This window comes from Pagrus major, chromosome 23 (assembly GCF_040436345.1).
Source record: "Pagrus major chromosome 23, Pma_NU_1.0".
In the NCBI taxonomy this organism is placed as follows: Eukaryota; Metazoa; Chordata; class Actinopteri; order Spariformes; family Sparidae; genus Pagrus; species Pagrus major.
This window is the reverse complement of record NC_133237.1, coordinates 487734-515548: the sequence shown is the minus strand read 5'-3', so window position 1 is coordinate 515548 and position 27815 is coordinate 487734. Positions and strand designations below refer to the sequence as shown.

General features: G+C 40.3%; 1 protein-coding gene across 2 annotated transcripts in view; it reads left to right on the top strand.

Annotated features, from left to right (window-relative positions):
- Positions 1-24788, top strand: part of septin12 (septin 12) — a 100930-nt gene extending 76142 nt beyond the window's left edge. For both annotated transcript variants that reach the window (XM_073494253.1, XM_073494254.1), the window contains 9 exons: positions 3633-4037; positions 5403-5531; positions 16636-16717; positions 17148-17285; positions 18013-18130; positions 18357-18452; positions 19310-19406; positions 20805-20856; positions 22240-24788. In XM_073494253.1, coding sequence (XP_073350354.1) covers positions 3633-4037; positions 5403-5531; positions 16636-16717; positions 17148-17285; positions 18013-18130; positions 18357-18452; positions 19310-19406; positions 20805-20856; positions 22240-22405 — 1283 coding nt within the window. In that variant the 3' untranslated portion in view covers positions 22406-24788. The remainder of the gene's footprint in view (positions 1-3632; positions 4038-5402; positions 5532-16635; positions 16718-17147; positions 17286-18012; positions 18131-18356; positions 18453-19309; positions 19407-20804; positions 20857-22239) is intronic.
- The last annotated feature ends 3027 nt before the right edge of the window (positions 24789-27815 follow it).

The following is a 27815-nucleotide window of genomic DNA, read 5'->3' as shown; positions in this document are numbered from 1 at the left end:
ACGTTCCAAGTTTGGTGAGTTTTGGGGTATGTTCAGGCCGCCAAAAATGCTATCTTGGGGATGGAATAAAAATAATAATAATCCTTACAGATACAATAGGTCCTCGCACAAGATTCGTGCTCGGGCCCTAATTAATTAGAGGCTTTATAATTAATTAATCTCAATTAATCGCATATCAATATTTGATACGAGAAGCAACATTTTTCAATTTAAATGGATTTTGGTATATGACTGAATCAATGAATAGACACATAAATACGCTTACGCTTGCTTTTCAGTGTCATAAAGCTGATGAATTTTGTTTGAAATTGTCTTTCTGCATGGCAGTTCATAAGCTGGGTCAGACAACGCTATCTGTAGCACCGCTTCTAGCCCCTGATCTTCTACCACCGAGAGTGGCCGACAGTCCACTGCAATCCACTTCGCCAGTGCGTTTGTTAATTTGTCATTCGTGGACTTACTCATTTTGGCTCTGAACCCTGTCATCTTGTCGAGTGTGGATTGGCGACACTGCCTGCTCGAACTAGGAGCGTTGTCTGTGCTAGCTGCAACATGTTTGGCATTGAGCTGGTAGCGGAGGGCTGGAAGTGCTCCGGTGAAATTCTTTCTTGCACAATTGGCACACAACTGTGCCTTTATCCAGGTTTCCACCCGGTAGTTTTTTAAAACTAAAATTTCCGCCCACCGAACCCAGCAACGACTTCTCATCGGTTTCCATTTCTCGTGTTGTGTCCTGTGCATCAGAATTATGGGTTTGCCGGGAACTTGTGCAACGAGCAACGTTCCACACTGTTTGGAGTGCAAAAATAAATTGCGATTAAATGCCTTATTTTTTTTGTCGCGTTATTTTTTCTGTAATTAATTAATCGTAATTAACGCGATAAAGTCCCAGCCCTAATATTTAAATCATGAATCAATAAATAAATGGACATTCTAAACTTTAATAGGAGGTGATATTTAAAGCTTGTTGTACTCTGACAACAGTTCCATCTGGGTGTCTTTTAAAGTCCCACTCCAGTGTGTTTTGGTATTTTTATGATCTGTCCTGACAATGTTTTATCATTTTTGACAAATAACTTAATTTTGTGCAAAATAAGCTTTCACTAAAATGGAACAGACTACATTAGACTCTGGGTCAGTAATGTACAGGTTACAGTTTGTCCGTGAAAAAACTCTGCAGCTCCTTAATACACAAGAAGACCCCATGTTTAAGTGACAGCTATTGCTATCATGCTAATATCCATGCTATTTGTGTCTGTGCTAATATCCATTCTATTGCTATCCATTCTAATGATGTTAATCATGCTGAAATGGCAGTGTGGTAGTGATGGTATAACATCCAACTATTAACCGCAGCCCATTCTGGGTTCGAGAAAGAATGTTAACCGTTACACAGGAAGAAACATTGGCTAGAGTGGGGCTTTTCCATTCAGTAGGCCTATGCTCAGCAGCGTTTGCCTCCATCATGTTTACAAAGCTACTGTGGGACATAAAGGCAAGGTATTCAGTGACATAAGGTCAAGGGGCGTCACAGAGTGCAATTAAGAAAATGTATATCATAGCCGTTTTCCTTTCCAATGATTTCTACAACTCATTTGTCTGGGATGGAATCAGTGGAACACAAACTAATTTGTCACAAAAAAACATATATGAAGTTTGGTTCAGTAATTAATTTATTATAGGTCTTCTGAAAATGTGACCAAATCTGCTGGGTCAAAAATATACATACAATAATTCTAATATTTGGTTATATATATTTCACCTCAACTAGGTGCTTTTGATAGCAGCCCACAAGGTTTTTGAAGGCCTCTGGATGAATTTTTAACCACTCCTCTTGATAGAATCGGTGAAGTTCAACTAAATTTGTTGGCTTCCTGGCACGGACTTGTATCTTCAGCATGGTCAACATCTTCTCGATGGGGTTCAAGTGAGGACTTTGGGAAGGCCATTCTAAAACCTCAATTCTAGCCTGATTGATCTGTTCATTTACCACTTCTGATGTGTGTTTGGATCATTGTCCCGTTCCAACACCCAACTGCACCCAAGACCCAATCTACTGCTGATGATTTTAGGTTTTCCTGAAGGAGTTGGAGATAATCCTCCTTCTTCATTATTCCATTTACTTTCTTTAGAGCAGCAGATCCACTGGCAGCAAAACAGCCCCACAGCATAATACTACCAGCACCATGCTTTACAGTAGGTCTGGTGTTCTTGGGGTTAAAGGCCTCACCTTCTCTCCTCCAGACATATTGCTGCTCATTGTGACCAAACAACTCTGTTTTTGTTTCATCTGACCACAGAGTTTTCCTCCAGAAGGTGTCTGGAGAAAGGGCTTCTTTCTTGCACGTCAGCCTCTCAGCTCATGTTGATGCAAAACACACTTGACTGTGAACACTGACGCCTGTCTTCCAGCAGCTTCTAATTCATCGCAGACTTGCTTTTTGGTGGTTTTTGGTTGACTCTTGACCATCCTGACCAGTTTTCTCTCTGCAGCAGGTGATAGTTTGTGTTTTCTTTCTGATCATGGCAGTGACACAACTGTCAGCTGATCTAGGGACCTGTAACTGCTTTGAAATGGCTCCAAGTGACTTTCCTGACTTGTTCAAATCAATAATGCACTCTTTCAGATTAATGCTGAGCTCTTTAGACTTTCCAATTGTAGTGTTTGTGGCCGAGTCTAGTCGTTGTATCAAACAAGCCCTATTAAATGGGCCCAGAACCGTCACCAGCTGTATGTGTTCCACTCATTACATCACAGAAAATGAGTTGTAGAAATCATTGAAAATGAAGACTGCCATGATATACATGTTCTTCACAAGTGTATGTACTTTTGACCCCGACTGTATATATACTGTATAATACCCCTTGTATGTATATATAAACTTATACAAGGTGTTTGCTGTTCTTCTCTCTGTTGATGAAAAGAACTGTTGCTGTCCGCTGTCATTTTAGTGTGTGTTCACACTTTGCCACATGGAGAATTGCAATAAGATGCAAAACTTTTGTGTTGCAATATTATTGCAAGTGATGAGCAATTAATAGTGCTATCAGCGGCTGCAATCCATTCTTTGTGATTTAGCCCCTCAGTATTTCTCTGTATTTCCAATGTTAGTCAGCAACTACCTGTTCGCTAAACACAGTGCACAGAGCTGTTAGGACCTTACAACAGTGACAGTATGCATCGGGTGCACCTTCATGTTGCAGAATTGCCACCCAGCGCATGTGTGATTTGACCAACAACACAAAGATGGACAATAAACAGTAACACAGTTAAATGACAAATCAACTACAGACACAGTTTTCAAAAGGCTGAGACTGAGAGTGAAGCTCCATCCAACTTCATCCTCCAAGCTGATACACTGTATAAAGCGTTCTCATGTGTAAATCAACAATGGCAGTGGTTTACACTTGTTTATATTTAACATGTGCATCAATCTTCACAAGTGATCAACATGTGTAAATAATTTTCTATAATTCATGCCATAATACCAGTGATGTTTCTAGTTACACACCTGCACAGCACATACTATAAAACCCTAAAACCACAAATAGTAGTTTTTCCACCATAGAGCATTGACAAGCTTACATTTTTTCAATTGCAAAATGAATGACAATGATTTTTGAAACTGCAGAAATTAGTGGAGAGGTGGAGACCGACCCACTAACCCTGATGGATGAGAGACAGGTGAAGGAGAGAAGCATCATGGGACAAGAGCAGGGAGATGATGGTAAAAGCCAAGTACAACCAGCCAGCATGAATACCCAGAATTCCATGACAGAAAAAGAGAACAGTGTTGGAGTGCATACAGAGATGGAGGAGAAGGGGAAGGAGAAAGGAATGGAAGAAGGCGAGATGAAGAAAGAGACGGAGCTGGAGGCAGAGGTTAAGGTGGAGCTTTGCCAGTCTGGGCCAGGCCTGCAGATGAGCTTCATCCGGGGCACTGACCTGTTTGGGTACGTTGGTATTGAGGCAGTACTGGACCAGATGAGGAGCAAGACCATGAAGGCTGGCTTCGAGTTCAACATCATGGTGGTTGGTGAGTCTCACACACATGAACACAACTCAGACAGTGACAAACATAATAATAATCATAATCATAATAATAATTATATTATTAATAATAAGTTAGGCCCCCCAAAAGCAGTGATTTGGAGAAATAAAAAGTTATTATCGCATTGTTTCATAGCAGTTATGTTCTAAAACACAAATAAACACCCCCACACCTCTGCACATCGCTGCAATGTCAGATTTTGGGTGAATTCAGGCCAAGCATTTGTGTGTAATGATATGGGCTTGATGGGTCTCTTCCTCATTAAGATAATATATTTTGCTTTGCATTTCCATTGGAAGAGGAAGTATGATTATGTGAGGAGGAAGTGGTTTTGAGAGTTGGGCTGTCTGCTCTTTCCTGTCACATACACAAAGAGATGATATACACTTCCCCTGCAGTTTGAAAACAGGAAGTTTCCTGTTCCCATAATCTTTAATGATTCAAGTGTGCTAATGTTTACTTTTTGTTAACCATAAGTTTATTTGCAAATAATATTGATGAATTGTCGAATTTGTCTATCAGTGTCTACCCGTGTGGACATACACACACATGCTTAAATGCAGACTTTCATATTGGATCTGACATACTGTGACATGTCTGGGGTACTGGTCTTCAATGGGCTGTGAGACAGGGTCGTTCAATTTTCCATGTACATGATAAATTCAGAAATCTTGAACTATTGTCCAACAAAAAAAGATGCAAGTGCAGCCTGCTGCTTTACAAGGCCCATGAGAGAGGTGTTCGAGTGGAGAGGAAAAGGATGTTTGACAAATATCTCAATAATATATTTAATTGTGAATATTTGTCAGGCAGTTCACATAGGTCATGCCTAGAACTGCACAGACTGTAGCTGAGTGTTTTACTCTTTTGTTTGCCTATGTATTGCCTTCCACACTATCATTGATATTGTGAAAAATGTAGTGTTGATATCAAACAATCACCATTATGGATGAGTCATCCTCCTCCTGCGCGCTCTGCCCCAGTGCCACCCCTCACATATACCAAATAGAGTATTTCCAGTAGGTGAGAACGCTTCTGACACAGTCAATCCCCTGTTGTGTGTACATTTATGAAAGGGCAACTCCGTTTAACTCCATTTATTGTCCAGACCTGATTCTCAGGACATCGCCAGAGTTCCTATGTGAAAACGGTTTTGGCTTGTCTCTTTCACATAACACAGCCTTCCACTACAACAGCTTTAACATTTTCCAACCTACAGTTTTTATGTAGAAATGTGTTTTATTTATTCTACTGTATTTTGAATAAAGTAAATTTCTTTGGTATCAGTGCTGAGATGTGTCAGAAATAAATACTACACAATCTTTGATAAAAGCATTGGTTTGTCTGCAGGTCAGAGTGGTTTGGGCAAGTCCACGCTGGTCAACACTCTGTTCAAGTCCAAAGTCAGCAGGAAGTCCTGCACGCCCAATTATGAAGAGAAGATCTCCAAAACAGTCAAACTACATACAGTCAGCCATGGTAAGTCCACACACACATACACACACACACACACACACACAAACCAACCTACAAATTGATAATGACGGACAAGGAGGTCACTTCTTCCCTTCGAGAGCCTCAATAATAATAATACATTCCCTGTGTGTGTGTGTGTGTGTGTGTGTGTGTGTGTGTGTGTGTGTGTGTGTGTGCGGTTTTACTACCGGCCAAGACTCTCGACACCATTTATGGAAAAAGCTAAACTGTGGTTTGTCCCAGTCATGTTGTTTTGTATCTTCCTCTGTGGTTACTTTTGTTCAGGCCAGGGTTAGGCAGGGGATGTAACAGAAGAGAATTCACACATCCTACTTTCATATCACCATTCCTTTTAGGTCTTGTCTCATGACAGGAATCCAAGCTTGGTCTGTGAATGCTTTCATAAAAGCATTTTCTAGTTTTAAAAGGTGTTACGTAACTGTTCTCAGATGTCCTTATCTCATCTGCAATGCATACATTTATTAACGGTCAGAGATTTTGCATTTTACAGTTTAATGCTCTGGTATTCCTCATTTCAATCTTCAGTTGCATTAGGTCATTAAGGACAACGTCATACATTACTGAGCAGGGCTAACACATGGTAATATTGGATGGTTATATACACTACCAGTCAAAAGTCTGGACACACCTTCTCATCCAATGTTTTTTCTTTATTTTTATTATTTTTTCCATTGTAGATCAATACTGAAGACATCCAAACTATGAGGGAACACATATGGAATTATGTAGTAAAAAAGTGTTAAACAAACCAGAATATGATTTATATTTTATATTCTTCAGAGTAGCCACCTTTTGCTTTGATGACAGCTTTGCACACTTGGCATTCTCTCAATCAGATTCATGAGGTAGTCACCTGGAATGGTTTTCCAACAGTCTTGAAGGAGTTCCCAGAGGTGCTGAGCACTTGTTGACTGCTTTGCCTTCACTCTGCTGTCCAACTCATCCCAAACCATCTCAATTGGGTTTAGGTCGGGTGATTGTGGAGGCCTGGTCTTCTGACACAGCACTCCATCACTCTCCTTCTTGGTCAGATAGCCATTAAAAAGCCCGGAGGTGTGTTTGGGGTCATTGTCCTGTTGAAAAACAAATGATGGTCCCACTATGCACAAACCAGATGGGATGGCATGTCACTGCAGAATGCTGTGGTAGCCATGCTGGTTAAGTGTGCCTTGAATTTTGAATAATCACTAACAGCGTCACCATCAAAGCACCCCCACACCATCACACTTCCTCCTCCATGCTTCACGGTGGGAACCACACATGTAGAAACCATCCGTTCACCCTTTCTGCATCTCACAAAGACATGGTGGGTGGAACCAAAAATCTCAAATTTGGACTCATCAGACCAAAGTACAGATTTCCACTGGTCTAATGTCCATTCTTTGTGTTTCTTGGCCCAGGCACTTCTCTTCTTGTTGTTGTTCTTTCTCAGTAGTGGCTTCTTTGCAGTAATTCGACCATGAAGGCCTGATTCACACAGTCTCCTCTGAACAGTTGATGTTGAGATGTGACTGCTACTTGAACTCTGTGAAGCATTTATGTGGGCTCTAATCTGAGGTGCTGTTAATTTGCAGTTTCTGAGTCTGGTAACTCTAATGAACTTATCCTCTGGAGCAGAGGTAACTCTTGGTCTTCCCTTCCTGGAGTGGTACTCATGAGAGCCAGTTTCATCATGTGTTTGATGGTCTTCACGACTGCGCTTGAGGATACATTCAAAGTTCTTGATATTTTCCGGATTGACTGACCTTCATGTCTTAAAGTGACGATGGACTGTCATTTCTCTTTACTTAGCTGAGTGGTTCTTTTGCCATAATATGGATTAGAACAGCAGTCGAATAGGGTTATTCACTGTATTGAACTGTGAACTAACCCTAGATCTGCACAACACAACTGATGGTCTCAAACACATTAAGAAGGCAAGAAATTCCACAAATTAACTCTTGACAAGGCACACCTGTTAATTAATAACCATTCCAGGTGACTACCTCATGAATCTGATTGAGAGAATGCCAGAAGTGTGCAAAGCTGTCATCAAAGGAAAAGGTGGCTACTCTGAAGAATATAAAATATAAATCATCAAAGATTAACATATAGCCTAATCACTCATATTAAACTAACAAACTTTTGGTTTGATTTATCATTCTGAAGTAAATACTGATTGCACAGTGTAATGACAACATCCATGTAGAGATTGGTTCTCTATAAGCCTCGCTGTCACAAGGCTATCTGCCACCTGGCTGGATTTTTCCCAAGAACATGAAGGTTAAATTACGGCACAAAGGAAGCTCATCTACTATTGCACAACCACAACAGGAAGAGACAATGTTTTCCCAGGTCACTATCTCCAGGTAATGGTGAAACAACTGGAATAACTGTGGAAGCCCTCTGTTATTTAGGTATTTTAAAGCTTTTATTATGAATTGGCAACATCAGGAAATGTTGGGTTGTCACCAGCATTAATGTGACATGACTCCCAAAACAGCTGAAGTAAAGTAGATGTCTGAAAGTAGAAATAGGAACACAGAAGAGAAGCTAAACCTCAAACTACAGAGAATCAGTCTGAAGCTATAAAACTACTGAGAGCTGAACACACAGAGACTTTTAAAAACGTCTCCCTCTGGTCTCCTGCACAGATATGAGATGAGTCTCGTGACATAGGCTTGTTTTAGGGGCAGAAGGGGGTTCGTCACTGGTTGGCCCTGCTCACGAGACATCACTGCTGCCTGCTTGGAGGTGGTTGGGCACACGTTGGGCCCACTTTGGAGAAAATCCATTGTGGGCGTGGCTCAGATTGGCTCGGCTCAACCTGGCACAGTAAAAGTGTTAATTTGAGAGGAAAACCAGTGCAGCAATATGACATCAAATCAAACAATATCTATAGTTACTGATATCAATATATATGTATATCTGTATTGGCCTACCAGGAAATAATGTAGCTAATTATTTTAATTGGCGTCAGGGTGATACATTCACCCCGATGCAAACAGCAGCAGCAAGATGTTGATGATAATACGGTCATTTACACATCAAAAGTTCGACATCAGATAAAAACTGTCCATCCACTTGTGAGCACCAAGCATCATGGATGTAAACGCAGAGTCTTCTTCACCTCGTCCTGCACTCTGTTTCTTGGAACACAGTCCACCTGTTTAGTGCAAGAGCTTTATAGCCCCTCTGGTCGGAAGATGCCGTGGGCAGTGATTATTTCAAGGTCCGCTGCTCTTCATCCAAAAACTGCACTTCCTTTTCCAATGCTGAGTGTATTCATAGCGGATTGTATTGTGACGTGAAAAATTAGATGTCTCTCTTGGTTGCGTACATAATTACATAATTACATAATCACCATCAGTAAACAGGACCAGTCTGACTCTCTCACTCGTGGGGAGGGATGCTGTTTTCTGCGGGAAAGCTCACTGAAGCGTCAGTCAGGAGGGCTGACTGTCACGATGAGACAGTAACTACAACAACACAATAGTGAAGGAGACAAACACATGGTGAGTTAAAGTTTTTTGCTTTAATCACATCACATAATCATCACCATTCAACCGCGGGCGCCGCCTGGCTCTCTGCCTTTTTCCTCATATAAGAAGCCAAAGACACTACCAGTTACCATGTTACTGTTGTTTGGTCCTGTAACGTTGCTTTGTGGGTCATTTCTGAAGGATCTGTTTAGTTATCAGACCGACACACCCCTGATCCGCGCCTCCGGCTTATCCATTCACACAGACACCGGCTCGCCGGTGAAACTGTCCCCCCTCTCTGCATCTGAAACTTTTGCACAGATGGCGATGCAGAGAGTACATGATTCCCGCACTGAAAGGGCAGTGTGAATGGGACTACTGGCTGCTGCACCTGCATGCGCAACCATCAGTGTGTGTATGTGTATGTATTTTCAAGAAAACCTCAGGGGAAAGACATGAAATATAATTTGTCAAACACACGTACACACACACACACACACACACTCTTTTTTAAAGGAATGCTCTTTTTCATTTGTCACTCCAAGAATGTGAAGCTGCAGATCTTGACATCCTCTATAAACATCTTCTCCTGCAATCTCACATATGTCTTCAAACGTGTAAATGCTTGTCACATATATACTCTGAAACATAGAAAAAAATAAAAATTAATTGGAAGCTTGCTTGCACTGGACCCCTACTTGGAATGGACAGATAAGCCTTTGGTCTGATAAATATGTTCAGGGACCATGTTCATGAAATCAAGGTAGAGTAATGAGTAGATAAGGAAGTGAGGCTCCCCTTCACATGACAGGACTGTCAGAATGAAACTGGATCATAGATCTGTGTTTTCTTTAAATGCACAATCCCAAGTGAAACAGAGCCAACAATACACTTCATTGACTTTATTTTGTAAGTAAAGTATATGGCTTTTGGTAAGTTGTTAGTAGACTGTTATGTGTTTTTCGGTGTTTCCTGAAGCCTTCCCAGTCACACTCCAAACCCAAAGTAAAACTTCAGTAATTTATACTATAAGTTTGAAATATTCCAGGAGGCGCTATAGAGCCATCTTTTCACTGAACACAGTATTGATACATAGATGTATTCAGGGCGAACCCCTCTACATGTGTCAGCTGTTTTGTGTGGATGGGAAATTGTATGTTGAAGTTATAAGGACTTCCTGCTTATGGCGAGGGATCGAAATTGACCACACCGCCATGGCCATCAGGTGTAACGTAGACAAAAGCTTTTGATAACTTTTCATCTTCAAGGTCTAAAGATGATCCTGAGTGGATGTGAAGTCTGTGGTATTAAATCTGTAGGACAAGTTCGTTAAATTACGAGGCAGGAAATGTGTGAAAACGGTGGCGAAATCTCAACTTCGAATCAAAATGGCGGACTTCCTGTTGGACTGAGGGTATGGGTGTTGATTCTTGTTTTTTGCGTCTGGTCATGATAAATATGCATACCAAATTTCATTCATGTATGTGCATGTAGGAGGTGGGGCTTCAAGCTTAAGCACCCTTTTCAATCCTCGTGGGGGCGCTGTGGTGCCATCTTTGCACTTAAAAGGCCCAGACCCATATCAGATATCAATGTTTGTGACTGGTGATGGATCTGCCAAATTTGGTGTTTGTAGGAATTTGTCCATACCAAATGGGAAAAGGCATTAGGGGGCGCTGCTGAGCTGTTGTGCCGCACCTGAGGGCAGTTGTGGCATCAAATTAAAGTACTCCTGAGTTTGAACCTACGTGTCAAATTTGGTGAGTCTGCGAACATCCTAAAGTCCTCTAAACAGTGTTGGAAAAATGAAAATTGCTGCACGCCATTCAAGATGGCCGACTTCCTGTTGCGGCAAAAATTCCAATAAAACAAATTTGTGGCTAAATCGATGAGACCTATGACTCCTGTGAATTTCATGACGATCAAAAATGATTTGCGCGTGAATTTTTTGACGTTGGACACTATGGAGTCCCCTGGCCACACCCATCCACAATCATGTCAAATTATCAAATTTTTCACCAGATGTGACTTATGTTCCAAGTTTGTTGAGTTTTGAGGTAAGTTCAGGCCGCCAAATATGCAATCTCATGGAAGGATGAAGAATAATAAGAATTCGAGGAAATACAATATGAAGAATAATATTCAGAATCCGAGGAAATACAATAGGGCCTCGCACTGGTCAGTGCTCGGGCCCTAATTATGGCAACAACACTTGCGCAGCGCTTCAAAAACTTAACGTTACACATCTTTAGTTTATTTAACATAGATCACAAAAGAGCTGTTAAAGTTTTGTTTTGTTTTTTTGAATATTTTATTTTCAAATTTTTCAGGTTTTATGTAAACAAAGCACAACGACGGAGAAGAAACAAAAAAGGACAACGACAACAAAATAACACGAAACAACAGAGCTGCCAGACAAAATTAAAAGTGAATGTAATATTGATGTTATCTACATGGCCAGGTGTTACAGAAATACAAGTTGCAGTACAGTCAAGAGCACATCTCTGCAGAAAAGGATTACATGTCTTTAAGATAGTCAATGAATGGACCCCAAATGCTCAGAAAGCGGTTTTGAGTTGTGGAAGCGTATCCTTTCCATCTGGATAATCCCAGTCATTTCGTTGAGCCATTTTCGAAAGCATGGGGGAGTGGGGGATTTCCAGTCCAGGAGAATCATTTTCTTTGCAGCAACCATGCCTAGCATTAATGCTTGTTGTATCTCAGGCGAGTACCTGAGAACATTCTCTGAGCACCCAAAGAGCGCCAGCTCTGGGTCAGGGGCAATGTCCAAGTTATAGACCAGACTAAGCCACTGAAATACATCACACCAGAACTTATGCAGTTGAGGACACAGCCAAAAAAGATGTGATAACGAACCCTCTGCACCTCCGCATTGGTCACACAGTGGAGAAAGTGATGGATAGATTCTATGCAGTTTAAGCTAATAGTACAATCGATGAACGACTTTAAATTGAATCAATTTGTATCTAACATTGATAGAACAAGTATGAATTCTAGTCAAAGCTTCGTTCCAGGTATCGTCAGACACCTCAAGCCCCAGCTCATTAGACCAGGCTTCTCTAAGGTGATGAGTGGATGTGGAGAACAAGGCCACAAAGCAAGCTATTAGGTGCCTGGAGTCAGGCGGAAGCAGCATGAGATCATAGAATGGGCAACTTGTTGGCATGGTTTCAAAGTTTGGAAATACACCTTTAACATAGTGCCTGACTTGGAGATATAGAAAGTGATGACAATTTGGCAAATTAAACTTTGTTGTCAGCTGACCAAATGAAGCAAAATGTTTGCGTACATATAGGTCTTCGAGGGCCAAAAGTCCACTCTCTCTCCAGTCTGTAAACACCCTATCTGCCTGGGATGGTAAAAATGAATGGTTATGGCATATAGGAGTGTGTACAGAAGTATTCGGCAGCTTCCAAACGCTTCTTATCTGATTCAAGATCATAAGGGAGTTTCTCAAAATAAAGTTGTTACCAATAAGCTTACAAGGAGACTCTGTCTTGGAAAAAAGTAAGGTGCAAAGGGAGGAGCCTTGTACCGCTGTGGCTTCAATGTTTAACCACAGGGGAGAGCTGTTAGGAGCCTCACCGGGCTGACCCTGCCGCCAGTACATCAAGGCCCTAGCATTAGCTGCCCAATAATAATTCCTGAATACGGGGAGACCAAACCCCCCCCCTCCTCTGTAGGCTTTTGCAGGTGTGCTTTAGATATGCGATGCGCCTTGTACCCCCAAATAAAAGGAAAGACAATTGAGTCTAGTTTCTTAAAAAATGCTGAGGTGAGAAAGATTGGCAGATTCTGAAATAAGTATAAAAACGTAGGGAGGGTCACCATCTTGATTGCATTGATACACCCCACCATGGACAGTGGCAGAGTTCTCCATTTCTCTATGTTGCATTTTAGCTTCAGGATCATATCAGCAAATGCTTAGGGTCACGGGATATTTTAAGCCCTAGATACGTGAAGTGATCTTTCACTAGCGTAAATAGCAGTGTGTCAAGAAAACGTAGGTCTAGACTGTCTGATAGGGGCATGAATTCACTCTTTCCCCAGTTGATTGTATAGCCAGAGAGTTCGCCAAATGAGTTAATGAAGTCAAGCAAAGGGGGAACAGACGCCTCTGGGTGAGAGATATAATAATGTATCATCCGCATAAAGGCCCACCCGGCTTTCTATCTCCCCTATCTTAATGCCCTTAATGCCAGGATGACTCCTGATCCCTATCGCAAGGGGCTCCAGGGCCACATCAAAGAGCAGGGGCGACAGCGGGTCACCCTGCCTGACTCCGTGGTGCAACCCAAAAGGCCCAGATTTATCACTATTGGTGAGGATGGAAGATTTTGGGCAGAGGTATAACATCTTGACCCAAGTAATGAAGGAGTCCCCAATTCCAAATCTCATAAGAGCTTCGAACATAAAAGGCCACTCTATTTGGTCAAATGCCTTGGCTGCATCGAGGGCCAAGACAGCTGCTCTGGAGTCGCCTGATTGGTTGGCATATATATTGTTCAGAAGCCGCCGCACATTACAGAATGAGAATCTACCTGGGATAAACCCTGTTTGGTCAGGATGTATAATTGAAGAGATGTGCCCTCCTAACCTGTTGGCTAGCACCTTCGTGATGGACTTCTGGTCAAAATTAAGGAGAGCAATGGGCCTGTAATTCCCAGGCCCAGTGTCTTCCTTGCCTTTTTTTAACAATAGGCACATATTGGGCTACACACTGGCTATGGTTCGTTACTGCGTATTTCCAAATTGTCCGAACAAAATGACCAATTGGACAAAGTTCAGCTTCCACAGGCTTCCTCTCCGCAACCTCATCAGAATCATCATCGTCATCATCGCAATCAGAATCGGAAAAATATTCAGCCATGTTGCAAAAAACTAGCAGTAGCAAACTACAGGTAAACAAGCCGGCTGTCGCGGGTGCGCGCGGCGCTCAGAGATGACATCATCCAGGTCAGAGGTTAGTAGGTCAACCTACAGACCCCAGATGTTGATAACAGGCAACCCCGGACTCAGAGGGGAATAGCACTAGCGTATCATAACAAAATATTGGTGAAATGAACTAGTTTCGCGGCAGATAATGCGTTATATAGAGGCTGCGCTTCGGTGCCCCAATCACTCATATTATATGGATATACGCGGCGCTCCACTGGATCTAATTTCGTCCGAACGACTCCAAATGACACCAAAGTTATCTGGGTGAGTAAATGATCGTATTTTATGCTAGAAATAAGGTCCAGGTTGTAAAAAACAGCAATTCCCCTTTAAACGTTCACGCGGGGATATAGAAATAGAGAAATAGAGAGGGATGATATTTTCGAGCAAACTTGGTTAAAGACGGCAAATTTAAACAAATATAAACTGAACGGAGAGGAGCTCTCGCAGAGACGTCTTACTCCATACGCGGCACACTAGCGCCCCCCCTGTTAAAGTTAATTATCAGCCGAAGCAGTCATATTAACATAGCATTAGACTACATACATCCCCTTCCTGTGGAGTCAACCAGCCGAAATACAGACAGCGCCACTCTGCCATTGCTAACCACATTGTGGTCAGACGGGTATAAAGTAAAATCCTGTCATCAAGATTTTACTGTCATCATCAGGATTCAAGCACTCTGCTGCCACCTAGCACATACAATTATCAAGTGCAGCCCTCCCTTTTACCACCACGGCATCACCGCGGCAACACCACAGCAACCACGTCATATGAAAGGAGAAACATCTGTAATTAGCAATGACATTGGAGCTTTACTGCTCACTTTCTCAAGGCTGCGTACATCAGTCACTTTGTTTTTTGCAGCTTTCCCAAGCACATAGTGTTAAGAGCAATATTGACCTAATGTTAGCTAAGCTCTGAAAATCAGTCGAATCATACAAAGTTCTGCAATTTTTTTGTATTTATTACTTTTATTTTTTGTCCTTTCCTTCCTGTCTTTCTTTTCCTCTTCTCTGATGGTGTGGCTGTATGTTTGTCCTGTCTCTTTATGTTATAGATTTGATCAGCTGTGTATTGTAGCTGCAGCCAACACGGGGAGATGGGAGGGTGGTTGGGGGAGGGTTAGTAGGATTTTGTTTGGATTTCTTCTGTCTCTTTTCTATAAGACACCATATGGCCTGTTCACGCCGCTGCTAGACACAGATCCTAAATGCCGCAGCTTTCTTTCTAATGGTGGGATCTTTTTTCATGGAGTGTAGCTTGCTTGTATATTACTTTTCACTCTATATGATATATTATGATACGCCCAAATGCATGTAGTATTGATATCAACGCATAAACAGTCATCATTACGGAGCAGTCTGTAGCCTCCTACCCAGGTGCCGCCTCTTGCCCAAATCATACATAGTATTTCCAACATGTGTGAACACCTCTGAAATGGGCAATCTCCTGTTGTGTGCTCAATGCTTGAACAAGCAAATGTGGACAACATCCTGATTGGAGTTCAAATGCTAAAAGGGGCTTAGGTCATCTAAGATGCTGAAGTGATTATTAAAATGATCAGAAACACTTTATACAAAAACAAGCTATATATTAACATGTCCAGAGCAAACTGTGAAAAGGGAAGTAACTTACCTTACCCCCAACCTTATGCCATTTTTCCATGACATCTGCTAGCCTGGCTCTTCTAAATTTGACTTGGCGCAGCAGCCTGGCACGGTCGGGATTTTGCATTTCCGTCACAACAGGTCTACCTGCTTAAAGTTGTGTCTTAAAACAATGAAGCTAATGTTAATAGGCCTTTTTATAGTGCATTCCGTGCATGAGTGGGAAAAGGGGCTTGAATTAAAGTTAGAGGCTGTTGCTACTGTCTGCAAATCATTTTCTTTGTTATTGTCCTTGGCCAAGACTAATGCAAATTTGCCAGTGATTATCTTAACTGCATTATTTATATATATTGAAATTGTTATATTAATCAAGTAAAAACAAATCTTTAGAATAATAAATATATTAGTCTTTAGATTGACTGATGAATTGAAAAAAGAATAATTAGAATAATTGATAAAAAAAAGATATAATTAGCTAATCTAATAATAAAAAATCATATTCTAGAAGGAATTGGCATTTTAATACATTATTTTAAATTCAAAATTTTTACATTTTGCATTCTAATGTGTGCAGTGTGTATTTGGCCTACATTCAGACAATTGAATGACATGTAACAACAATAATGATAATGAAATGATGATCGTAATTGTTATTAATAAGTTAGGTGCGGTTCACCTGGTAGCATACTGTAATATTACTGTGCTGTTTAAGAAAGGGGGGGAAATGGTAGTGCATGAATATGTTAAAAACGGTGGGTTTTTTGCCACTGGAGGTTGATTATATTGAGAATAACATTTGGCACTACACCATAACAAGCACTAAACTAGTTAGGATATAGTTTCGCTGTGTTATTCAGTGGAAACCTGTAGTCTGACCTTATTTTGAATTCCCTTTAAATTTTGTTCTTCCTCTTTTTGCTGCTTCCAAATAACCTGTGATGTGTTTTCTTTTAGATGTGAAGTGTCATATAAACCTTTATTCAAATTTCTAATTAATCTTATAATGGCAGGAAATCAGGAAACATACCTTCTATGTCTCTATGTCTCTCTGTCTAGTGATTGAGGAGAAGGGGGTGAAGATGAAGCTTACAGTGATTGACACTCCGGGATTTGGAGACCAGATCAACAATGACAACTGGTGAGAGGCAGGAGGTTGGAGACAAAAAGGACAGATGGATGGAGGCAGAGAAGAAGATGACACTTTCCACAACTGGCTACAATAGTATTTATGGAAGAAATAGAATAATTTATTTCAGTTATTGCAATCCAAACCAGACAGCAACAGAGTTAGTTGGAAATGTAGTTTTTATAAGAAGAAATCCAAACATTAATGACCTTTATGATTATACTACAGGCAATTTGATAGCACATGCAGATACTGCAGGTTTTTTTCAGGTTTTTATTCATCCATGCCAGCTAAGCTGCAGATTTATGAAACATTTATGTCTTTATTATGAACTAATAGGCTTGCGGCAACAGACAGTAGAGTAGTCTGAAATTATTAAGATACAGATTTAAACATTATTGGTTTTCACTCACTGACTCTTCTCTGCTGCTCCTCTTTCCAGCTGGGAGCCTATAGTAAAATACGTCAATGAGCAGTATGAGAAATACCTGAGAGAAGAGCTGCATGTCAACCGCAAGAGGAGAATACCCGACAGCAGAGTCCACTGCTGCATCTATTTCCTCCCTGCTACCGGACACAGGTCAGTACACGTTTGCTGCTGTTCAGCATCACACTTCTACACCAACACAACGCTGTTCATCACTAATTCTACTGTGATTTTCAAATTTCAAGTGTTGAAGAAACACTTTCAAAGAAACAAAGTCAGTATAGAAACAAGACTACATTTAGATTTATAGTCCCCAGCATGGGGATACTTTGGTTTCTTCTTTAGGCTATGATTGTGTCCACCTAATGCATTCATCCAAGTCAGTGGTAAAAACGGTCAAAGACAAACCTAGAATGGTACTCAGTAAAGCACATAGCTCCACCAAGGCCCAGCAGCCCCCTTTAACTGTAATTACAGGCAAATGTAATCAGAATCAGAATCAGAATCAGCTTTATTGGCCAAGTATGTGAAACACAAACAAGGAATTTGACTTGGTTTTTCTTCGCACACGATGTACATAGACGTAAACATGAACATAAACAAACATAACAACATTCAACTAGAAGGAACAAGAACAACAAAGAACAGTAAGTTGGGGGATTGTTAGCAAGTACTTGGTGTCCCTTCTTATCAGTGCCCCAAATGTTAAAAAAAATGTATGTTATGTTGACATGAAAAGACAAAAACCATCAATCAATAATTGTCTCATACTAACAAACAACGTCCAAGTATTCTCTATATATCCACAGCTTTTTGCACTGTGCCATGGACCTACCTCCATTGTTGTCCAAACTGAGATGAGATCTGTTTTTGTTTCCAGGTTACGCCCCATCGATGTTGAATTTATGAAGAGGTTGGGGAAGATAGTGAGCATCGTACCAGTCATTGCAAAAGCCGACACACTTACCATTGAGGAAAGACAGGAGTTCAAAGAGAGGGTGATGGATCACACATACACACCCTCAACCAAAGCTGTAGCTCATTTTTCCTCTCCAGAGGATTTTCAGATTGTGCAACATGAGCAAAAACTGGTTTGCTGTTTGAGTAAATCTTAACCATACCACCATGTGTTTGGCCCTCATAATTCCTGCCTTACAGTGCCTTCAGTGTAAACCAATTAAACTGACCTATTTAACCTTTGTTTAACCTTTGATTATTTGACAGATAAGGCAAGACTTGGTGGCCAATGGGATTCATGTTTATCCCCAGAAAGAGTATGATGAGGATCCAGAGGAACGCATACTCAACAACAGTATCAGGGTAACGTCTCCACTCCTGTCAATTTCTGCTGCAATCCGTTGTAAGTCGGAAGGCAAGACCAATCTAAATGTGTTTCAGTGCATTTGCTTGCGAAAACATGGACGTCCACAGCAAATGGATGTTTGTATGGCAAGTCTGTGAACTTCACAAGCAACTCAAGCAGCTGATTTAACAAATTAGGGTCCCCCAAAAAAGACAGGAGGAGTAGGCTCCTACAGCATGCTTGCAAAGTCTTCTGTCAAATGTAAATCACTACATTACGTGAAGTACAGTAAAAATTTAAGGTAAAAGGCAATTTCTCACTATGTGCACCACCATACTGCTGTGATGTCATCTGTGTTTATGTTGATGAAGTCGGGCTTGGAGGATCTTGCATGAGTTTCCAACTTGAAATTCGGACTTGGATGACCATTCCATTGCATTTTTCCATGTTGGAGGTTTTTTTTTGAGAGTTCAGAATTGACAAATTGAGAGTGTGGAATGCAGCACAAGTCACAACAAAAATTGACATTGCCATTTAGTTCTCGAGGTCAAAAAAGAAATGGCTAAAAATTCCTGACATAAAACCTGAAATACTAAAGTTTTTGTATACAATGGACATGTATAAAATCACGTTATTGCAAAAAAGTCAGGAACAATCCAATGATTAACTGATAAATCAAATGAACATCACTGTCAATGTCAGAAAATCATGATTCCCTATGCAGCCCTTATGTAAGCTGATCATTTTTACTGCGCAGAGATTATTTAGAATCCTTTGTTCACAGTATGTGTTACTGTAGATCTCATCTCAGATGTTACAGATGAATGAATGATCCTTCAAATGAAACTATGACATGCTCATATTGTGTGGGCAGGAAAGCATTCCCTTTGCTGTGGTGGGAACAGACAAGGAGCACCAGGTGAATGGAAACAAGGTGCTGGGCCGTAAAACAAACTGGGGAATCATTGAAGGTAAGGCATCAGTTTAGCCGCATTCACACCTGGTATTATCACTCACTTCACACATTTCCCATTGTGTACAGATTGTGATCTCATTTTTGTCAAAGCAGATGAGTAGGTGCAGCGAAGGCGTCAACGACTATTGCAGCTGCTCCAATGCAACCTGAAACTTCTTCATTTACACAAGAGGGTTATTTCTAACTGGAGTACATATCTTCATGTATTGGATTACTTTTTCCACTTCTTCAACATTTAGATCCTCCCTTCTTACTCTGGAGTCAGACATCCAGTTTCTCCACAGCCACACAGATGAGAAATATCCCAAGCAGCTATGACATCACCTGCATCAATGATGTTCATCTGCCAGCATATCATTACCTACTTCAGTGGCAATTGCATTTATACCTGAGGCAGTGCCTCTAACTACAAAAATAATATGTAATGATAATATTTCTTTCACTGTTATGTACGCTCCTGTTCAGATATATGCTGTTGCTACATCTACATTAAGCCATCTAAGTTGGTCATGCGGCTATATGAAAAGATTCATTTAGATTTATTATTTGAAGAATGTGTATGATAATGGGTATCTATTATTAGGCTTACACCTGGATTCACTTTTGTAATTTTAACCATGAGTTCAGTCTATCATATATACCGTATGGGAAATTTTGGTAAATAGAACAAAAACACCATCAGTAAAAGTAACATACAAAATGTAAATGGACTATATTTATATAGCTCTTTTTTAGTCTCAGCATTCACACACGCATTCATACACTGGTGGCAGAGGCTACCATGCAAGGCACAAGCTGCTCATAAGGAGCGATGACCATTCTTACGCACTCACACACCGAGGGAAGAGCCAGCGGGAGTAATATGGGGTTCAGTATCTTTCCTAAGGACACTCCAACATGTAGACTGCAGGGGCCAGGATGCGGGAGGGCTGCTCTTTAGGGGGTGCTGTTGAGACAATTTTGCCACATGCTCAAGACCCTTAAAATATAAAAAATTTTGCCACGTCTAACATGTGTGCAGTATCTTGAGTTTCCGAGTGTCTTTAGCCCCTTAAAAATGCAATTTATTTGTACTAAGAAGAAGAAGAAGAATTCCTTGCATTACAAGAGGGTCATTGGTTCTCTTTTCTTTTTGGATTACAGTAGAGTCCTCCCACCACAGCAGAAATGCAAATTAGTATAACTCCTGTTTGGTAACATAATATGAATATGAATATTTTAAATTTCCACTTTAATTGCTGATGGATTGGATACATTGATTCTGATATTTAATTAGACATACAGATATGCATTATTTCATTACGTTGTATCTATTAATATTGTTATCAGTTTAGTTGTATACTTTTACATGTAAGTGGATAAATTTAAAACCAAATGTTTTCTCTTTGTACAGTTGAAAATGTGGCACACTGTGAGTTTGCCAATCTGAGAGATCTACTCATCAGGTGAGTTTGAATGTGGTGTTAAGCTTGCTTTATCATAAAAGAGATGGAGTATGAGTCATTTGTGAGGACAATAAAAGTCAATGGAGATATTTAAGGGATCTCTCAATATTCAAGAAGAGGGTCATGTGACCAACTACAGCTTAAACACACACACACACACACACACACACACACACACACACTTACAAACTGAATACATTACCAGCAGATGCCGTTGCAGCTAAAAATTATCCTACCAAAGCATTTCCCTCCCACCCCTCGCAAGCCAGTCATCCAGAACACATGAAATTACACTGCTTGAGTACTGCTAGAGGATGAGTTCACGAGAGAGCACTGGGGACAGGAGCACAATACTATACATCTGTGGCTGCATCCAAATGTCTGGACTTCCTTGCACTTTGTGGGCGCGTTAGTAGGAAATCCAAAAGTGAGGGCTTGAGGGCTGTCCGAACTCACATTTCATCCAATCCACAAGGGCCCTCAAGCAGACTTTCTGCAGACTTCCAGGGAGTCCACTTGGGCTGCAGACCTCACTGGATCTCACTAATTTAATCACCCAGAGTTCATTGCAATATGGACATGACATTGTAGAACTTGAAACATGTAATTTGTAAAACAATTACTTTATTATAACGTTACTTGAATCGTGTAGGTTATAAATAATATTCAATCACATCATGATACAGAAATATTTACTATATAAAGTAAAGAAAGTATAAAGTATTGACTATAGCTGTAATCAAAATGCATTTTGTTATGATAGTCTTTTGGGTTGTCTATCAGTGGCTCATATTTGCCACTGCATATGTCAAAAAAGTAGTAAAAAGTCTTTAGAAGCTACAAGTAATCTGATAAATTGCCTTCAGTGATTCCACTCTGTGGCTAAATTGCATTGTTGTTAATGTAGCTAGTTGTCCTTTGGTCTAGCATTGCACTCCAACACTGCTGAATTCTTTATGGACAGTTTAAAAATAAATGTTCAAAATTGATACAGCAGAACCAGAGATATTGACTTTTTATTCCAAAAGTTCTTCCTCCTTTTCATACCTTGGTGCCTACATTACCCAAAATGCAACTTAGCTGCAACATCACTGAATGCAATTTATTAGATTACATAACGGTGTTTTGTAAAACTGCAAGGTCTCTGACAATGTAAGGATCAATTATTTCTAGATTGTAGATGCTAAATTGAGCAGTTTTAGGATTTTTGACCTATCAGAAACTAAAATGTATCATTCCTCTATTGCCAAAGCAAGACCACCTAGTGACCTCATCCACAGGGAGTTTCATGAATTGCATATTGGTTTGAATTGGATTTATCAGCTAGAGAGTAGCAACATTAATATCAAGTTGTGAATCTATCTGTTTGTGTTTTTTGCAAAGGTCTCACCTGCAGGACCTGAAAGACGTGACACACAATATCCACTATGAGACCTACCGTGTACGGCGGCTCAACGAGAGCAACATGAACTTCAGTGAACTGGGCCCGTTCAGTTGGCTGTTGGAGAATGGAACTACTGACAAATGCGAATCAGAGAGCCACCTCTGATCTCTCCATCAGCCTTCTTCTTCCTGCACCTGCAGAGGAATGCTGATGCTCCACATCCAATCAGAATGAGAGATCAGAAAGAGAGAGCTATTTTTTTCCCACATGAAAAATTAGATGGAGACATTATTTTTGCATTGTTTTTCTTTTTTTTATCGTGATGGGAGAAACTAGTGAATTGTTTTTAAATGAAAAATGATATTTTAGTTTTCACATAAGACATAAGAAATGCATCAAATATGGATATATTTTTGAATGTGGACGCATATATATTTTCTGGAAGGAACGTGACATACAGTATACAGGGCAGGCGAGAGCAGGCAGCCCAACAAACCACAATGAACATAGGTCTCACAATAGTACCCAAGCATCATGGTATCTGCTATATAAATGGTACACTTCATGGCCAAAAATATGTGACAGTCCAGGCATTATCACCCAATATCAGTGTTGGACTGTACTAATGCTTTTGTGGCTGAATAGGAGCAATGGAAGCTGTTATAGTAGCACATGAATGTCTATAATGTCAGCATCATATGTTCAACTATCTCATATGGGGGAAATATCTGGGGTGTCCTTACACTTACATATTGCAATGAAGTGCATTATTCTTGCTTAGGTCAAATGTGTTTAAAGTGATCATAAAGAGAACCCCCATGCTTTCCGTTTAAAAGATTTGGAATTGATTCATAATAGAAATACAGTGAACACCAAACAGTAGCCAAAATAATTAAGTCCTCTTCAGAAAACTTCCAATATAAAAATCTGAACCTGCTGCTGTGCTGAGTGCTGCCTATACAGTTTGACTATGTCTGTTTCTAAGAGCACTCTTGTTATAAAAGCTTGTAAGAATCAAGTCAGCCAGCATACTGTGGAGAGATGGATGATGTGCCAGTGTGGTTTAAAGGGGAATTTTTATTTTTGGGTGATAGACCTGTTTGTTAAATAATAATATCCTTTTTGTAAGCAGAAACACAAGTCTCTTTCAAGGAGAAATCTTGCTCTGAAATCTTACAAGGTGATAATATTATGTACACCTGTGCTTTTTCTACTGACATGTCAAAATTTCCTTTCTGAAAAAAGGCTACTAAAAAGAGCTACTAGAAAGATTTCTGTAGTCTGGTGGTACGGCAGTATCTTTTGTCGGATGGCAGCAGGGTGAACAGACTGTGGCGGTGGTGGGTGTTGTCTTTCAGTATCCTTTGGGCTTCAGACATCTCACTTGATATCACTAATGTTCTGTAGATGGGTACAGTACCAGTGATGTTCTGGGTCTTTGGGCCTTGTTTGAAGGCTGAAAGGGCCTTCCTGTCCTGGACTGAGCACAAACCATGCCAGTTTATGATGTCTCCATTCAGGATGCTTTCTATTGCTCCTCTGTAAACGTTGACAAGAATTTGGCACAATAATTAAGCCTTCACATACAAGCCTTTTCTATGTTTTTCTTTTTTTCCCTTTTTTTTTTACCAGCGGGGAGATGTGCGGAGACTATGAGGTTCTCTATGATGTTGATTCCCAGGAACCTATAACTATTGACCTGCTCCACCTCAGCTCCACTGATGTAGACATGTCTTTGCCTCCTTTTTACAAAAATCAACAATCAGCTCCTTGGTTTTGCTGACATTGAGCAGTAGATTGTTCTCCGTGCACCACTGTGCAAGATTCTTGATTTCTTCTCTCTCTTACAAACGTTTGCAATCTGGCCGATGATGGTGGTGTCATTCGTATACTTTTTAAAACTTTTTTACACAATGGCTTATGAAGTGTTTAAATGATTTTTGAATTACGTTAAGATGGCAGAGCATGCTCAGCTGTTTTTTTCCGTGGATTATTAAAGATTGAAATATATTTTAGAGAACCTGAATATGAGCAGACTCCTTTCTTTAACTCGACATAATCTTTAGTGAAAGCGCCATGTTACGCCATTAGCTTACACATACACAACGAGAGTAATACTGGAAATGCATAGTTCACTTGAGCATAATCAAGCTTAGTGTTGGTCTCACCCCAACTGATTATGTGGCTATACTTTTACTATGCAGCAAAAGAACTGAGGATAGACCTTTCTTTTTTCAAAGTTATGGCACACCTATCTGGTATCTAAAATGAATTCAGTCCCTCTGAAGCAACTGGTCATTCACAGTGACAATAGACCCTCCACAATCACACCTTACTTTGATTCTGATTACGTACAGCATGTCAGACATTCATTGTACCTCTCAGCCCTGTCCCATATCCTGAGCCTCCGTGTCAACCTCCCACCCTTGTGTCTTATACTCAGCATGTACTAAAAGTTCACGTATGATCATTGTCTTTGTTTTTTATAGTATTAATAATACACATGTTAACACTGTTGATTTACAATTAAATACTTGCCACCTTTTCAGTCCAGTGTGAAGTCATTGTAATGAACCTATTGATTTGGGTCACCCAATGGCCTCTGCTACTGCACTACCACCAGTGCTGCTGTACCAATTATGAATTGGGTAACTATGCTGGGGCCCTACACCAACAGAGTTTCATCTAGGTTTTCACAATAAAGTTGTTCCTCAAGTGTTGCTCGAGTTTTGCCCCTGTCACCTGGGTTTTGGCAATGCATTGCAGATTTGAGTGTGATGTAATGACAATAAGACATTCTTAATACCTGCTAAGATTAAAATGGGCTGAAGAAAAAACACTCCAGGATACTTAAAGACACTCTTATCTTTGGCTACACTACTACTTAAAGAGCAGCAGTACACAAACTTTTGAATGTGTGGGAAAAATATTTGTATATATTTTTGTTTTTTATGGACATTAACTTTGCTGATGCTACAAAAAAATCCAAACGAGGTTATCCCTACAACATGATGTACTCACAAGGCAGGTGTCAAAAAGACATAAGTCAATATACAGTTTCAAGATATTGTTGAAAAGGTGTCACAATCTTTGTTGTACTTACTATGGTTACAGATGTTGCATCTTCTATTTTCAGGTTCACACATGCCCATCTCACTCTACACAGCTGTGATACAACAGACTTCGAACACAACTGCTCCTTCTCTGTCGTACTATGAGACTACCTACCCCTCCAGCGTCAGTTTTGCACATGAAGGGCTCACAGATTTTAAATAGAACTAGACTGTGAACCCTGAGATGGTACCCATTCAGTCCAGTGAGAATTGCTCACTTGGCAGTAGAGTTTCTCCTGTTGTCCCCCTCCCCACCACCACCTAAAAATCTTTACAAATATAAAACCTCTATGGATCAAAAATTTATAAGAGCAAGAGTCATAAAAAAAAATAGAGAGGCACTGTGGTCACTGGGCCACAGGGGAACTGCAAGCAAGGCTGAGTAGCACCACCATATCCAGGTCTGTTATACTTTCATGTAAGGACTTCTGTGGTCAAGTAAGCAGTCATGTATAATAAGCAATGTCTGGTTAGACTTTTAGAATAAAGCTTGCTGACAAACAGTTTACATATTCTGACATATTATGACTTTTGGACTGTTATTAAATTCGTCAAATTGTTTGGTTAGGATTAGGCACAAAAACTACTTGGTTAGGTTAAGGAAAAGATCGTCAGTGATGTAACGTAACTTAAAAACAGATCACTCCTGACTATTGGTCCCAAACGGGATGTGAACACCCAGGTCATCGGAAGGAAAGTCAAGTGTATGACCCATCCACCCACCCCTCCAATTTGGACCATTCTTGCTCTTCATACTACTGCACTAGACATAGGGGTTACTGCACTGTCAAACTTACAAGTGTAGGCCACTGACCAGGCTGCTGAGAAGAATGGAAATCACATCAATACCCTCTTACTCTTCAAGAACTTGACTCTTGGTTTGAAAGAAGGTCTCTGTAAAGGGTATTTAGTGAAGTTGACGAAGCCATCAAAAGAGACAGAATTGTCACTTATGAAAATATTAGAAAAAAACTTGTTTTTGATTATAAATCGCCTGCCGTGCAAACTAGCCTTCTTCCTCCCATGTGTAGACTGAAAATCATCAGACATACTGACTACTAACAACAAATGATAGGCATATTACGCGTGCATTGTATTTGGTGTATACTGAAAAAATGGAAATGGTGAGTTGTTCAGTTTACAAATGTAGCCGGGACATTCTGCAAACCCCGACTACACTGCGTGGTGTTCTGGTGCGCAATCAGGCGCTGGACATGGGCACATCATGTTGAACTCAGGTATATTCCTGTTCAGATCTGTTTGAATCCAGAAAGAGCAAAATGTTGTCACATAGCTTCTATCTTCACAACAACATGCCTCTCGCAGTCGAGCTCTGTGCAGACTGACATAATTTTGAGTGTAACTCATAACATATCAATAAAAAAGTACAATAAAATATAACTAAATTTCAAATATTGCTCTGTGTCTCTAATTACATGACATTCAATTACATTGAATATACATCTCAAGGCCTAGCCTACATTAATACCCTGAAATTCAAAATGGCCTATTACAGTGTGTTTGTCAATGACTGACATAAAATTCACAAAAAACAGTCTACAGCACCCATGGCAGTCATGAAAAATGTACTACACAACAATCACCTCAAACAATAATTCTAAGATAAATAACACATTTACTGAATGTGGCAATAGGAGTACAGCACATATAAACATACCTGTTTGAATCCAGAAAGAGCAAAATGTTGTCACATAGCTTCTATCTTCACAACAACACACCTAACATGAGAAAAAGACAAGCTCAGACGTGTATCCCAGGAGAAGATAGTATGGCGGACAACACAACTAATAAATACAGCACACCCAATGCCAAGAATTGTGAATTTGCAAACAGCAGAACAACTGAGGGATTTTGGTAAAATTAGCACATATTACATTTAAACACATATCAGAAACAAAAGCTACAAAAAGAATATTGTCTGTCATGTCTTCTGTCTGTTACACAAACATGCATATAGTGAATACAATAGAATTAATTTATGGTTCTCTCTCAGACATGTTTTGATCTTGTAGAACTAGTTGAATCTTGACGGATGCAAAGTCTACTAGTCTCAGTCATGTTGAGATGACTCAAACTCCTGCTGTGAGTTTCAAAGTTTCAAATCACTAGTGCAGGCAGATCCCTCTTTGTTTGTGTGTCGCTCGGTCGCTCACAGCTGGATGTAAATACCGGTGTGTATCTATCGCGAGTCTCGTTCATCTTGTCTGGCGCGGCTTCCGTAGTGCAGACGGTTGTGAGTGAGAGTCGCGTGCACGTGGGAGCGTGCCTCCAGACAAATATAGTATAGTGACTGTTTAGGCTAGAAAAATTTACTAAAAGACGTTGTTTCGAGTAAACTCTGGATGTCGCCACTTCAGGACACTTGGATTGCAGCGGACGAGCAGTATGGAGGAATATTACAAAGTTTTTGTTTAGTTTTATGAACCTTTTTGTCTCGGGCA